Genomic DNA, 15,264 nt, shown 5'->3' with positions numbered 1-15,264 from the left:
TGTCCTCTTGTCCTGGTTGCCTGGGAGAAGGGGCCCATCCCCTCCTGGCTACATCCTCCTTTCGGGTGGTTGTAGAGAGCGGTAAGGTCTCCCCCGAGCCTCATCTTCTCCAGGCAGAACACCCCAGCTCCCTCAGCCAATCCTCACAGCGCTTACCCTCCAGACCCTTCACCGGCCGCTCAGTTCCCGGTCCCAGAGGCCGAGCCGAGACCCCGCCGCAGGCGGAGAGCGGGCGGTGGGAGCCGCCGGCGGCCGCGCCGACCTACACACGACCGGGGTCGGCGGACGGCGCCGTGCAGCAGCGGGCGGCACTCACGGCGAAAGAGGGGCAGGCGGGTGGCCGCGGCCGGCTGCGAAGGGCTCGGGCTCCCAGGGCGCGGAGAGGAGAGGATGCGAGGCCGCCGCCGCTTTCGTTTCCCCGCTCGGACGCGGCGTCGTCACCGCCCCCGGCCCGCCCCTCGCGCGGGGCCTCCCCGGCCGGCGGCGCGCGGCAGTGACGCACCGCCCGCGCGCGGCCCGACGGGCCCGTTCCCACAGGCGGTCCCGGACAGCCCCGGGCTCGGCTGAAAACACCGGGATTCTGGGGGAAATGCTGCAAGGACTTAATAATTTGTGCATAGGTGGATATAATAATGTTTATCGATCGTGGAGGGTGGCGGAAGGTGGGAGTGTTTAGGCTGGAGGAGGCTCAAGGGGTGGCATCTCTCTCTACAATTCCCGAGAGGAGGCTGAAACCAGGCGGGGGTCGGCCTCTTCTCCCTGCAGCCAGTGCTGGGACAAGAGGACACAGCCTCAGGCTGCACCAGGGGAGGCTCAGGTTGGAAAAAGAGTGATTCGACACTGGAATGTGCCACCGGAGCAGTGGTGGAGTCACCATCCCTGGAGGTGTTGAAGGAAAGACTGCATGTGGCACTCAGCACCACTGTCCAGTTCCCATGGTGGTGTGTAGTCACGGGTTGGACTCGATGACCTCAGAGGTCTTTTCCAGCCTGATCCTTGGAGCCGTCTTGTGCTTTGCATTAAGCTCAAAACCTAGGGACGGACAGCTCAGCACGCAGGCCTGAATGCTTAGTCTCACAAAACCAAAGCAAGCACAGTAGCATCAAGGGACAGGAGGCTCCTACTCGGGAGGTGTAGCTCATGGTTATGTGGTTGCTGTAAACTATGTCTCTAAATAAGTTGAGTTATGGCAGGACAGGAGGATGAGGAGTGGGGAGTAAAACACTGACTACTCAGAGCATACCTTTGGAAAAGCACTTGGGGGATGGAGGGCACAGCTGGATTATTGAATTGCCTGTTACATGTTCTGCAAAGTTAAATTTGACAGTTGTTGCTAACGCTCTGTAGCAGGATGCTTGCCTGGAGCAGGAAAAACAACTTGAACAATGACTTTCAGAAAAGCTATCCATGGTAAATGAAGAAGGGGTCATCATGCTGCTTTTGGTGCTCAATAACGCTGAAACCAGTGTGACTCATCAGTTCTGAAGTTAAACATCCCAATAGTGAGATGAAGATGTGGTAGACCTGGTAAAATACCCAGAACAAATAAGTGATACTACTGATAATTTATCCAGAGTTGCTGAGCTGACACAGCTGGCCTGGAGACCTATGATTGACAGTCAATAACTTCATACTGTAAAAGCCCAGTCCCAAATTTTAAGGGCAGGGTCTTCTAACATACCCCTTCTTGAAGTGTATGTGTGGAGATTTCTCCCTTGACTGGGGATGCTGCTCAAGGTTACTCCTCATGACTGAGCAAAAGAAATTAGTCCACAGTGATTAGTATGGGTGAATAACATTATCTCTAATTGTTTTTTCTCCTAGCTTTTGATATAATTGCTTTAAAATAATTGCTTCAATATTGCATCATAGCACACTATAAGAGCTGTTGCACTTCCTATATTGTGCAGAAAATAACTCTGATTAAGATCTTTCTGTCCAATCATTATAATAATAAATCATACATATTTATGTATCTGGTTTGCCATCCTTAAATCCTCCAGGACAAAGCTGTATAAAAGTTCATTTACACCTATATAATCCTTTACACACAAACCACTGACAGTCTGGGGCTAAGACTGGATCTCCTCTCTGAAAAGGATTTTAGAAAGCAAGGGGGCCCTGTCTGCACCTTGTTGACTCAATGGAAGGTCTTCTTTAATAATTAAACTTTGTCTGAAGCTCTCACTCTGCCTGTGACAGGCTCGCCACTCGTGGTGTTATTTTCCTTGCACGAAATTGTCAGATTGGTTTTGGACTCCATAGATCTGTATGAATTAAACATCCCTCTGTGATGGTCCCCTTTCACTAGCACCCCTACCCAGCTCTTCCACCAATGCTAGCAATGTATTGTTCTGAAAGTATTTGATTATCACGCTATCTGACAATTGTCTTCCAAGGGAAAACAGTAAGTCTTGAACCTGCCCTGTGTCATCTGTGACTAGCTCAGTTGTAATCTGACAGCTGGAAGTGCTTGATGCCATCCCAAGACAGGTAACAGTTCAGGGCAAAGCATCTCCAAGGGCACATCCAAGTAGAACCAAGCAGAAGAAAGGATACAGACCTTAGAGCAAAGGAGAGCACACTGCAGATATACAGGTCTGCTTTTGTCAGTGGACAGTATTAATACTTAGCCTCTCTCTGTGGAAGTTTAAACACTGTGCACCTACCAATAAGAGCAAAAATAATTTGGAATACACCACTTACATTCTTAATGTTCTAATGAAAAGAAATCAAACCAAAGATTACCACTCTGTTACCAGGGGAGACATTATCCTTCTCTGCAATAAGCATAAACACCACAGTAATAAAATAAATATATATTTCACAAAATGAAATTAGGAAAAAAATCCACAGCACTATGGAAGAGATACAGAGTAGAAGAATTTGCAGTCCTATGTAATCAAGAGTATTTTCCTTCTCTTCATGGAAATGTCTGCTCCACATCATCCTATTTCATGAGCATTTTCAGGAATTCTCTTCTCTTGCACATTCTAGAAAGCATCTATTCACAAAAGAAACTCTCAACAGCACATACAGAAAGTGAACACTACATTTTCTGTATTCTTTTCTTTAAATGTCTCCTTCACAAAAGAAGCATTACACTAAAATTTCAAGTTGCCTGGCCCACAAATCAGGCCTCCCCTGTTTAAATCCTACTGACCAAATTCATCAGAATACACTACTTCCTTAGGATATCATTCATGCACCTTTTCAATGGGATCTTCCTTGGTGGAAGAAGGTAAGAGATACGATTGTAGCTATTAAATTAGCATTAGGGTAGTCACAGTCTTGAAGGATTGGGTTGTCTTTGATTAGTTCCTGAATACAAAAGTCTTTCAAATAACTTTAAAGTAGTCACATTGCATACAGCAATCAAAACATGACACAGTCATTAAATGAGATAGTCTGTTTTCTCAAAAAAGTCTAAAGACAACTAGAAGACATTCTTATCAGTGGCTGCACCAAAGAAGACTAATGCAGATATGGATTTATATTTTCATTCTTAAACAAAATAAACATAGAAACAACATGGTATATACAAAGAGCCAAAGAAATATTACAGATGAGAAGGGCTTCCCCATCCTGTTCTCACAGTGTAAGAGTCCTTTCCATGTAACAGCTAAGTCAAAAGCATAACTCACTAGACAATGGAACTCAATAAACAAATACATGATAGGATGAGGCAAGACTTGATCAGTCTCTTATGAACAAGTCATTTGCTGGGAGGGTAGTACAACCCACAGCTCAACAGTTATGTCTTGTAGACAATAAAACAAAGCGCTTCATTCTGTACCTTGTGGTTGTCTGCAGCTGCTGCTCTCCTACCCTGCCAATAGGACATTTCAGCAATTTGGAGAGCAGCACACCTGAAGGGGCACAGGTTCCTCTCTGCTGGTGATTACAGGTTTTTAAAGTCATTGCTAAAAATTTCTGGATGTGCTGCTTCCTAGTTCTAAAACCCTTTATGCAAAAGCCTGAAGTGGGAACAAACCAAAGACGCTACATGAAAAGAACATTAGCTAAAGAATTCTGGAAGATTTAATCTCCTCCATCCCTATCTAATGGAAAATGGGCTACATAAACAGAGCCATCCAATGGCCAGCAGCTAGCTAAAAATGCACTTGCAGCCAAAAGTGTCTATTTCCCACCCTTTATTACCTTTAATGCAAAAGGCCTGGGATGACTCTAGCTGCCACGTGAAATTTAAGAGGAAAACCCACATTGGCACTTTTTCCTGATAAATCTATCTGTCTGCAGGTGGGGATGGCTAAGTTTTCAAAAGACTTGGGACATTCCCTCTGCTGCCTGAAATAAGGGATGCTGATGTAAACATGTAATTCACTAAGGAAAGGACAATGACGCAACACAAACTCTTTCATTACACCAAGCAGGACACAAGCTAACATGGAAGTTTAGGGTTTGTATTAGCAAGCATAATAGCAGTCAGTTCTCTCACAAATCCAATTTTGGTTTAGAGATCAAGCTTCTGTGCATTCATTTGGAAAACAAGATCCTTCTTCCAAATGCTGCTAGTTTACAGCTCCAGCCTCTTCCGAGGTCCTTCCAGGTGCCCAGTCCACTCCTCCAGCAGCAGTCAACCAGACACCATTAGGCTGGCTCTAGGAAGCACAGGGGCAATGAGTCTGCAGTAACAACTTTCAGATAATATAGTAGCTTTCATTATAGGAAGAATCCTCCTCAGAGTCCTTGCTGTCACAACTGCTCATTGTAAAGATGGAGTAGGTGGAAGAACGGACACTGCCGTTATTGTCTGTGGCTGGTTTCACCATCACATTCTGTTTCTCTGCATTCAAATCACAGATACAAAAGTTAACTGTGACCACTGTAGCCACAAGTTCTAAATTACTACTTGTCTTTGAAACCATGTTTTAGCTTCTCATTGTCAGTTTGCAATAGGTCTTTCAAGCTGCAGTACATAGGCCTTTTCAGTTTTCAGCATGAAAGAACAAAGGTATGGGAGTTACTTGTTTGCTTGTTTTCTTAAGTGTTCTAAAGTGTTCTGTATGTAACACAGAGAGGAGGAAACATTCTCCACTCCTTCACAGGCACACAGCTGGCAATGGAAGTGGCTAACTAATTCTGTGTCTTGCCAGGTAAGGAAAAGAAAAGAAAAAATTGGTAAGGGGCTCTCAAACAAGTAGTGATTGTTCAACACATTTATAGCTTCATTAAAAGCTTTATCTATTTAAGACTGCATGCTGTCCTTATAGTGCCAGGGCTACTAAGACACTTAGAAAGGTAGCTTGGAAAGCCCTGACAGCTTCTGAAGTGCCACTTGCAACATCATTCTTTCAACAGGTTTATTTCTTAGGAATTAATTTTAAATAGACAAATGGTTATCTTCATTTCAATCAAAATGTCTCCATCACTGCACAAAGAGGCACAGAAACTATTTCACCTTCCAGATGAAGTGTGGTTAATTTAAATTATTTCCTAAGGACAGTTATTTCTGAAGGTAGGCCATGAACTCATTTGCTTTTTGTTCAAACAAGGATGAAGACCACTGGTTTAGCACACAATGGGCTCCAATGAAGGCACCACTTCAGCTAGTGCCCATTAGCTACCTGATGAGACACTTCAGGAGCACTGTGGCACTCTGCAGATGTATGCACTGCACAAGGGCTGCCTCAGTTCTGCAGAGGTAAAAGCAATTCTTGTAGCTGAGCCAGGCAGCCTCTCAGCAAGGTAGCATATCCTAAGGGAGTCGGATTGAAAGGGTTACGTAGGTTATAACTTCAGATTTGAACTAGCACGGCTTAGTGATATCATTCTATGTCACCAGGGCACATCTGAAAGGTTTCAAAAACACCTCTCTTTTGGTAAAAGGCTTGACACATTGCAAAATTAAGGATCATGCACTTATCTCTATGAAAGGGAAACAAGACAATTACTTAAGAGAACACAGCAATAGAAATTTAAGTGGCAGCAGAACAGATATTACATTTCAGCATCTAGATACCAGTGTCAAGTGCTCTAGAAAGAAATTTAGAAGGAGGAAACAAACTAGGAATAACCCATGCTGGGGTTTTTATTAAAGCAATCTCCATCATGCACAGTGTTTTAGCAACAACTAGGCAAGATGTTATGCTTGTAGGCCACTGTGGCTTTAATTCCACAAAAATAAAGATGTCAGAGCAACTGTCAGTTCAGCCATACAGTTACATTCTATACCAGTGCCTCTTTCAGAGATTTTCTACATAAATCTAACACACATAAAAGAATTCAGAGCTTCTTATCAGGTCTGCTGAGTTTCTGTAATCATGTACTCCATACTTTAATCAAAAGTGCCTGGTAATTTTTTCAAGGACCATTCTATGTATTTTTGCTTTTATTAAGTGTTATCTTTGAAAGAGCAGAACCTTTAGCATGGTTAAATTAAGTTGTCCTGCCAGACCATGGAATTCATACTGAAGTCTTTTTCCAAACTTTGCACTAATTTTATTTTACTGTGCAGTAAAGCTAGTTAGTCAAGAGATCCCATTATTATTTTTTAGTGCTTCTGCAGCATTCCATGAGCATCTTCTTGGTATATAGGTGCCAAATAAAGTTGTACAAACAAATGGAATAAGAGATGGTACTCATCGTGCCACATCCACCCACCTCTCACCTTTCCGCTCTCTGATAAGGCTCAGGCGATGCTCTTTCATTTCCACATCCAGTTTTTCTACCATCCTGTTAATGCAGTTATCCAGCACCAGAGAGCGTGTCTTCGATTTAATCTCCTGCCTGCAGATAGGGCACTCCGCTTTACGCTTCGTCCACTCATTGATACAGTAGGAGCAGAAGCTGTGCGCACAGTTCAGAGTCACCGCCTGTGGAATTCAGCAGAAGGATACTGGTCACAGCACACTCACACAGGCACTGTCAAGCAAAAAAACATACTGAATGCAGGCAAATATTAGATTAATATTTTGTATAGGGAAAGGGACTGCAGAGCCCAAAGCTTTTAGGGCCTTTGCAGGAGTCACACACTAACTCTCCCATGCCAGAAGTCAGGCCACCTTACAAGTCAGTCAATGGAGTCACTGTAAGTCATAGCAAGTCAGAAACAGACATAACTAATTCATTTTATTACAAGTTACCCCAATTTGAAAAGGATAAATTATGAAAAAAGCTCAGATACTGCGAAATAGCATCTTAATATACTGAGAAACCAGAAATTAAAATTTTAGCTAGCTCTTAAGCCATGTATAACAAGGCTAACACACCAGGTTTCCCATAGCAAAAAATAATGGAATGAAACTGACCTTCTAGCAAAACATGAATAAAAACAACAGTCTACATGACAAGCACAGCCCATTACTTGTAGAATCAAATGAAAACACGCCAATTTCTCAAAGAAAGAGTTTATCTAAACAACATAAACATCCCAGGACATGACTGAATACTGTACCTCCCTTCCTTTACTAACCTCTCCATGTATCTAAACCTCAGACCAACTCTAGTCAGCTTAAAGCAAGGTCCACTACAAAATAATTCTTCGCCAAGCAGTTGTCAGCAGCAACTCAGAGCACCAGTTCAAAAACCTACACAAGTGCTCCAAACTTATGTGCATTTTAGGATTAAGCACTCATGTCTATGCAGATAGAGACATTAAAGCTGAATTTGCTGTCAAGCAAAGAAGAGTCAGGGCAGACAAAATAGATTTCTTTCCCATTGAAACTCACTGTGGGTCTGTTGGGACTGTTAAACAAGAGAAGTAAAGATAAGGGCTTAAATATTGCATCTCTAGAACTTTGGAAAGCTTCTCAAGTCTCTCTTTTACTGGTAAGCCCACTTAAACATACCTCGATAAAGTGCTCAGAACAGATTGTGCACTGCAACTCATTCTCCAACACATCATTCATCTGATTCAACACCTCTTCTTTTTGGGCTCTCACCTTTTCCTTCTCCTCCTAGTGGAAAAGTACATGTGGTTGTGTATCAACAGCAAGGTTTTTTGCAGTTGGCAGGAAGTGTTTGTGCAGAGGAAGAAAATCATTCTGCAAATCTCCACATATCAGGTGTAGTGGGTATCTACATTATACCCAGATCTGCAACCTCTTTCCTCTTTGTAGTCTCAGCAGTATTGAGACTATTCCTACCCACTACAGAGAACTTGGAAGGAAGAATAGCAGTCACTACCAAAATTCCCTTCAGTCTAAAGGATCTACCAGCTGATCAATCTTTCCAGAACCTTTTTCAACCTGTTCCTGGCAAGGGTTTGGCTTTAATAATTTTTTTATTTTTTTTTTGTGTCTGGTACAAAAAGTGAAACACCCAACAGACTAAACACCTCAAATGTTAAAAAAAAAGGGAGCAATAAAGTTTAAAACACTTACTTGCATTTAACAACCTAATATATTTTTTGTTTGCTTGTTAAAAGTTAAATTAGGTTGATTAGGCTAGGTACCTGCTCTATCTTCTAAAAAAACCAGGAAAATTCTTCTAATTGAAGCTATAGTTGAAACAGCAGCAAATTTCCAAAGATGACATTAAGAAAACAAAGCAAACTGTCAGTGGTGGATAATGTGATAATTTCCAAAAGTAAGACACACGAAAGGATCTCCTTAATTGTTTTCCACTTATCACTTTGTATCAAGGGCAGGAAGAACTGTGGCTTATCTCATTCATTATTCAAATTCCATGTTGCTCCAGCCCTACACTCCATTACAGAACTGCTGTCACAATGCAGCTTTATTTGAATGCACTTTAACTGAAAATAAAGCACCTCACTTCCCAAACACTTTTGGTTGGTTGGTGAATTTTCCTGTTATTTCTAGTTTTTCTTTGTTTTTTAAATAAAGGGTGCAGTGAGCTTATTTCTCTTCTACAATGCACTGTTCAAATGTTCTGGGCTTTCTTTATGATTGAGAAAGATCTATTAACTGTTGGACAGTGATTTATGAAAAGGGCAAGGTGCCTCCTCCCCCAGTGCTGGAAACCAAGTCAGCTGCCACCTAAAAACACAGTAATTTTGCACTACAGAAGGCCAGGCAGAGCCAAGACAAATGTTAAATAAACCATTTCCTCTGCTGCAGCATACTGTGTTTCACTTATGAATAAAACTAAGAATGCAGTTATTCCTTACCTTGGTTTCTTCCAGTTCTTTATTTTTGGCTCGAATTATCTCCTCAAAATCTTTTTTATTACGATTCAGTTCTTCCATCAAAGCACGATGCTGTAACAATACCATTCCAGAAGTTAAAAGAGTACATTTATAAGCTATCCTATTAAAGATACAAGGTCATAGTCATAAGGTTCAGCATACTCATTTCTCCTATACTCCTCCTAGAAGAGCAACGCATACAAGTTGAGATGTTAAGGCAGTTTATCCTTAACTTAAAACTGGAATGCACTGCCAGTGATTTATGACCTTCCCAGTGTCATCACGCTTTGCATTCCCTCTTCCAGGTTGCTCTTTCACTTCAGTTAGATTTTACAGTTACCTAAGGCTAAGTCTGTTTTCTACCAAGAGGTCACAGCACTTGGAAAGATTTAAATACCTAAGTTATACAGTTAGACCGAACCTAGACTCATAATCACTTGCCTCTTGCAGGACCTGGGCCAGCTGCTCCTTCAGATTCTCTTCCCCTTGTTCACACTTTTCTCCCTAGGTGGGTTAAGAAGTGGGACAAAAAAAAAAAAAAAAAAACAAAACAAAAAAACAACTACTTAAAGAACACAAGAGACAGAAAATTACTACTCTGCATACTCTCTTTAGAGGATATGCTTAAAGAAACAACACTGATTTTCAACAAACAGCGGGATGTTCCACTCTAGGATTACATGTGTACAACAGAAATTAGAGCTATTATTTACTGTGAAGAGTTAAAATGAATATATAATTTACAGATCCATATATGAAATATCTCCACATTATTCTAGCTCAAGAGGCACCAGCATATTCATAAAAGTAAAGATATTAGCAACAGCTTAAAAGCTGCAACTGTCTTTGAGCACATTCAAAGAGGTCAGGTAAACATCCCATTGTTTCTAAGGACACAACTCCAAACTCTCTGTATTTCTGATACTGGTATCTTGCCTTTAGCAGCAGACTTTAAGGAAGTAAATAATAAATTATTAGACTCACTCACAGATGAATCTGCACTTTCTTTAAAACAGATTTTGAACTGTCTCAAGCTCAAACAGATTTTGGTCTGTTACCAAAAAGCAACTTATCATACATACCTACTGCTTAGAAGCACTTACAAATTGCAAGAAAGGGTTTTTTGAAAGTAGGAAAATAATCTCCTTCCCTCCAGGGATTAAGGCATGCAGTATTTCATTGACTGTAAAGACAGTGCATTTGCCATGCAAACTGGGCATTATTTCAGCCATATACTAAGCAAAATTCACACTTAAAGTGACTACTTTTCAACTTGTCCTCTCTATAAGCATGAGAGATCAGGCAAAGACTTCCATTTTTTTAATTTAAAAACAAGCTGCTTTACCAACTGAAATGTTTTATTTTGCACCTTTTTCTGAATTCCCCATGCAGCCAAATCTCTTCTGTCTCTGCACTTTCTTTTGGTACATGCACTGTGTTACACACTAAGTTAAATACTTCCACGAAAATTTTAGCAGGAGTAATTCACACCAACACTATTTATGTTACAATATCGTTCAAGAGTTATTTTGGATCAATGTCTTATACAAGGCATTCCATAAAAGTGAAGACACAGGCCAAAATTATTACCACCTAATACCTCTAGCTTCTGCTGCTCTTTACTGAATGTCCTCTCCAGTTCTTCCACCTGCTGCTGCTGATGCTCTTGTTCCATGCAGAGTTGGTTCTGCAACTCCTGCAGCTCCTGTTCCATCACCAGGATCTCCTTCTGATCACACTTCCTGCGCTTCTGCTTCACCTTTAGAACTGCAGTCTGCTTCTCCTGCACTTTGACCTTTAATTTCATTGTATCTACTAGAGATTTCCTCAGCATTTTCAAGCCTGTCCATGAGACTGCAAGACTGCAGCCTTTCTGGTCCATCTGGGGGACAGTCACAGCTTTCTTGGAATGAACAGGGCTACCATGCACTGGACCACTGTCCCCCTCACTGGGTCCAGGAGAAGGCAGCTTGACAACCATCTTCTCTGTTAGCTGTCTGGCCTCTTCTGCCTGTCCCCATGATTTATCTAAAGGTTCACTGTCACATGACATTCTGTCTCTTTTGCATCTGGAGTCTGAAGGGCCTTCTGATCCAGATGTCTCCAATTCCTCCAAATTAAATTTACGTTTAGTTCGTGAACTCTTAGCTTTCCCGAGATCACTTCTTTGGGCTAAAAAGGGCTTAATTTTCTCCCATTCATCTTTAATTACTTCATATTCATATTCAGCAGTCTCTCTGTTTTCCAAAGGCACTCCCAACTGGATATGGTCTCCTTCAGCAATAGGATAGACTTTTGACGGATCCAGGCGCTGCTTGTTAAGCCAGACTCCATTTAGACTCTGCCAATAAATACAGAACCACCAAAATTTAATATGTAGTTACAGAGACCTCTGAAAGTTATTTTTGGCAATTGTAAATAAACGCAGCCAACCTCTTCAGTGCTTCAATCATTGCAAGCCACCTCTTTCAATAACCTTGTAATATCCAGTTTATTGGCTTGGTGTTGTATTTATTACACTTACTACACTGTATTATTCACTGCACATTATTCTTGCGTTACAGATTTTGTGTACAAGCGTCAAGAACAACATTTTGACATGTGTTTGTGCAGAAGGAAAACAATGAACTCTGAGGGAAAAACCTGCACAAAAGCTTCAGAAATAAGAACTCACTAATAAAAAGACTCCACAATACATCACTGTCAGGAACACAGAATGCTACAGTAATTATTCTTGACAATTACTGTTACCTGAAATTCCAGAAAAAAAATTAGGAAAGAAGAAGCATTGGTTATACTCCTTGAAGAAAAATAAGTTTTCCACAAATACAAGGAGACTATAAAGAAAGAACACGTTCTTCTAGAGATAACATTCAAAGCACAAAAAAGGTTTCAAAACTAGCTCAAGAAATAGTTTTCAAAAACAGCAGAACTGGTCTGTACTCATGATGAACTACAGAAACACTAGGAACTGATATATCTCAATGAGATTCAATGAAACAAGCTGACCAACAGGTCAACAGTGAAAATAGACAAGAAGTGTTAACCTATGGTAGATGTTTCCCATCACGCAGTAACATTAAGTTTTCAAGTTTATACATGTACTACAAGAGCGTTTTGTTTAAGAGCAGTACAATTTTAATAGTAGCCACTCCATTCCTTTCTCAATAACCTGCTATCGACCAAAACATCCTTCAAATCTGCATGATGTGTTGAACATTTTTGTTCTACCAGTGCTGTTTTAAAGCAAGAGAGACCATGATATAAAAAATTGAAGATTACAGATTACTGAAGTCAAAGTGAGACCCAAGTAAGGACTCTGACATCAACATTTTACCCTAATCAGCTGAGAAGAACTTTCAGGAGAAACTCATTTGAACACTATTTGGAAGCATGGTTTTTCTAACACTAGATTATTGGTGAAGTTGATTATAATTAAAGCAACTGTGTCACTAAAATAGGGAGTTGCACTTTATCTTTTCATTAGCACTACAAGACTGTCACACTTTTGAAAGGATAAAAATCTTATTAATAGGATATTTTCATATAGGATTAATATTATATAGGATAAATAACATAGAACATTTTCTAAGAAAGCAACCCCAAACAGGTTCACAGACTGCAAAGTGCCCTTGGCAAGGCCACACTGGTCTGAAAAATGCTAAAGATCCAAGAGGTGGATCTACATACAAAAAGTAATATATTTTGTATCCGAGCTACAGCAGACTGAAGTTTTCTGCTGGAAGTGCGCAACAGGCACGACACATTCCCCATGGACCTTCTACCACACTTACACACACTTGTATCGTAGCCCACACATTGCTAGATCCAAAACAATGGATTCCATTCAACAACTCTCAGAGTACAAGGTCTGCAATTGGTCTCTGTACCTTATTATCCCTGACAGTCCATTGCCCCTCTGCATTCTGCTGGAAGACACAGTGCTTACGAGAGATCATCAAGGGACAGGTTTTCGACACCAGCTGGTATGTGATATCTAATCCTCGGCCTATAGTCACCTAAAAATAAAGTAGTTTAGTTACTGCAACCAGTAATGACATGGTAAATTCAGTTTACGTCATTTCAATTTAAGTACAGCAAAACTCTAGATCAACATCTTATGGTTATTTCCAAAAAGTCTGGCACAATATGATTTTTTCTTTTATTTAAACTTAAGAGTAGATAGAAAATGGAAACTTACAAAGTCTGAAGTATTATCTTTCTCTCCCACTGAGGAAAATTTGATTTCTCTGAGGCACATTACAACCTCGGTTTCTTGGGACATAATTTAATTGCACTATTGCACACTATCTTATTAAATTTAATCTCATTTCAGATTGCCATTTAAAGCACATCCCTGCTCTCCCTCCCTCCCTCCCTCCGCTGCCCCCGCTGCACACTTCTCTTAATTCATCTGTGTACTGCAGTTCTCACCTTGAGTTTAGAGCAAGAACTCAGACCCCCATGTCATAACCAAAGGCAAGGAAGCAAACTAAGATGACAAAAGCAAACTTAACCACATTAGTGCCTACTTCTTAAATGTTTCATATATTGTTCTGTCAGCATGGATTGCATATGCAAGAGGTACAGAGACTCAAATGGAGAAACACTGCCTTCTTCATGAGAATTCAAGCATAAAAACAGCTTTGCATTTATCCTCAAGGCCCAGTCACATATCTGCTAGACCTCACACACCAATATGAGTGAGAGCAAGCAGAGCCAGTCACAGAACTCCCCCTTGCTCAAGTTCATTTAGCACACAGGGGTCCAAGCTGTTACCACTCACCTGCTGGAGTTCAGTGCTGCTCACAGCAGTACTGGCAAGTCATAGCACATCCCCACACCTCAGCACTGTCTTTTGGCACCAAAGTAGTCACAGCACCAAGCCTGACAGGGTTCCAGAAGTGTTTGGACAACACTCTCAGGCATGTGGTGTGATTCTTAGGGCTATCCTGTGTAGATTAAGGGGCTGAACTCAATGATCCTTGTGATTCCCTACCAACTCAGGATATTCTATGATTATTATTTAAATCTCCAGTAAAAGCAGTTTGTTCTCTGTGGCTTGGCACACCTACAGCACCAGGATGCCATCAGCCTTTCTGCTCCCTGTGACAAACACTGTGCAGACAATCAGAGCAGTAACATCCCAAACTGGATTCTCTGCACAATTATCAGTGCCCTGGCTGCAAGCTGTGTTACCTCCAGTCCTTCATTGAGATCACCTACACATCTCAGGGCTTCAAATTCACGACGGGAAATTAACAAAAGCATACATTTGGATGGGTGGCTTTCACAGTGTGTGAGCACACGGCCTTGGCCACAGCATCACCCACACCACCTAACTACCTGTCTGATTTTGACCAGCAGAACAGCAATCCTTTCACACTGCCCCAACCTCAACACTGCAGACTTTGCCTACTGGATTTTAGGGAAGAATACCGGGCCCCATTTTTCAGTTAAAAAACACGACTGCTGAGAAAACGGCTACTCCCGTACCGCACCAGAACATAACCAGAACAATTTAAACATGACCTCGTTTACGCCTGAATACCTTATGCCTTACATGTTGTTAACCTCGCCAAAGCATCGCCTTATTAATTAGGCCACGGACTCCCTTCGTCCACACGTTACCGTCACACGAACAGTTCTACCTAAATACGACGTAAGAATTTAAAAACAAACGAAGGCTTGGCCAAGGCGATTCCAGCGCCTGGGTCCGCCCTCCCCGCCCTCGGGCGCTATCGGGGCTGAACGGGGCCCGCTGGGCGGGGAGGCCGGGCGAGCGCAGGGGCCAGCGGGAGGACCGCCCTTGCGAACGGCGGCTGCTCCTTAAAGGGGACGAGGCGGTGCTTTTCCCTCCTGAGTAGCGCTGTAAGAAACAAGAGGAGCCCCTCCCTCCACACTGCTCCCCGAGACCCGTGCCCACCCGCCCGCTCCGAGGGGCCGGAGCCCGGCGCGGCTCACCTGCGTGCCGGCCTCCAGCAGGAGCCAGTCGCAGCTGGCCCCGACTCGGCGGAGGCACCAGGTCAGGCACGGCACCCCGTGCACTGCCATGGCTGCACCCGCCCGCCGCGATCGGTGCGACGGGGCCGGGCCGGGCCGGGCCGGGCCGGGGTAACCACCTCCGACGGAGCCCGCGCCGTGACCGGAGC

At 42.4% G+C, this 15,264-nt stretch overlaps 1 protein-coding gene across 6 annotated transcripts in view; it reads right to left on the bottom strand.

Annotated features, from left to right (window-relative positions):
* Positions 1–15,264, bottom strand: part of RNF8 (ring finger protein 8) — a 16,902-nt gene extending 1,638 nt beyond the window's left edge. The window contains exons 1-8 of one of the 6 annotated variants that reach the window (XM_062490322.1): positions 15,077–15,264; positions 13,003–13,131; positions 10,713–11,453; positions 9,554–9,616; positions 9,095–9,184; positions 7,812–7,919; positions 6,625–6,836; positions 2,805–4,807 (exon numbers count right to left, since the gene is read on the bottom strand). In XM_062490322.1, coding sequence (XP_062346306.1) covers positions 4,768–4,807; positions 6,625–6,836; positions 7,812–7,919; positions 9,095–9,184; positions 9,554–9,616; positions 10,713–11,453; positions 13,003–13,131; positions 15,077–15,166 — 1,473 coding nt within the window. In that variant the 5' untranslated portion in view covers positions 15,167–15,264 and the 3' untranslated portion in view covers positions 2,805–4,767. Of the gene's footprint in view, positions 1–2,804; positions 4,808–6,624; positions 6,837–7,811; positions 7,920–9,094; positions 9,185–9,553; positions 9,617–10,712; positions 11,454–13,002; positions 13,132–15,076 lie in introns of those variants that run through there. The other 5 variants (XM_062490324.1, XM_062490321.1, XM_062490327.1 and 2 more) reach the window with 5 other exon arrangements.

The sequence above is a fragment of the Cinclus cinclus genome, chromosome 3, assembly GCF_963662255.1.
Source record: "Cinclus cinclus chromosome 3, bCinCin1.1, whole genome shotgun sequence".
Classification (NCBI taxonomy): Eukaryota; Metazoa; Chordata; class Aves; order Passeriformes; family Cinclidae; genus Cinclus; species Cinclus cinclus.
This window is presented reverse-complemented; position numbering and strand designations above follow the sequence as displayed.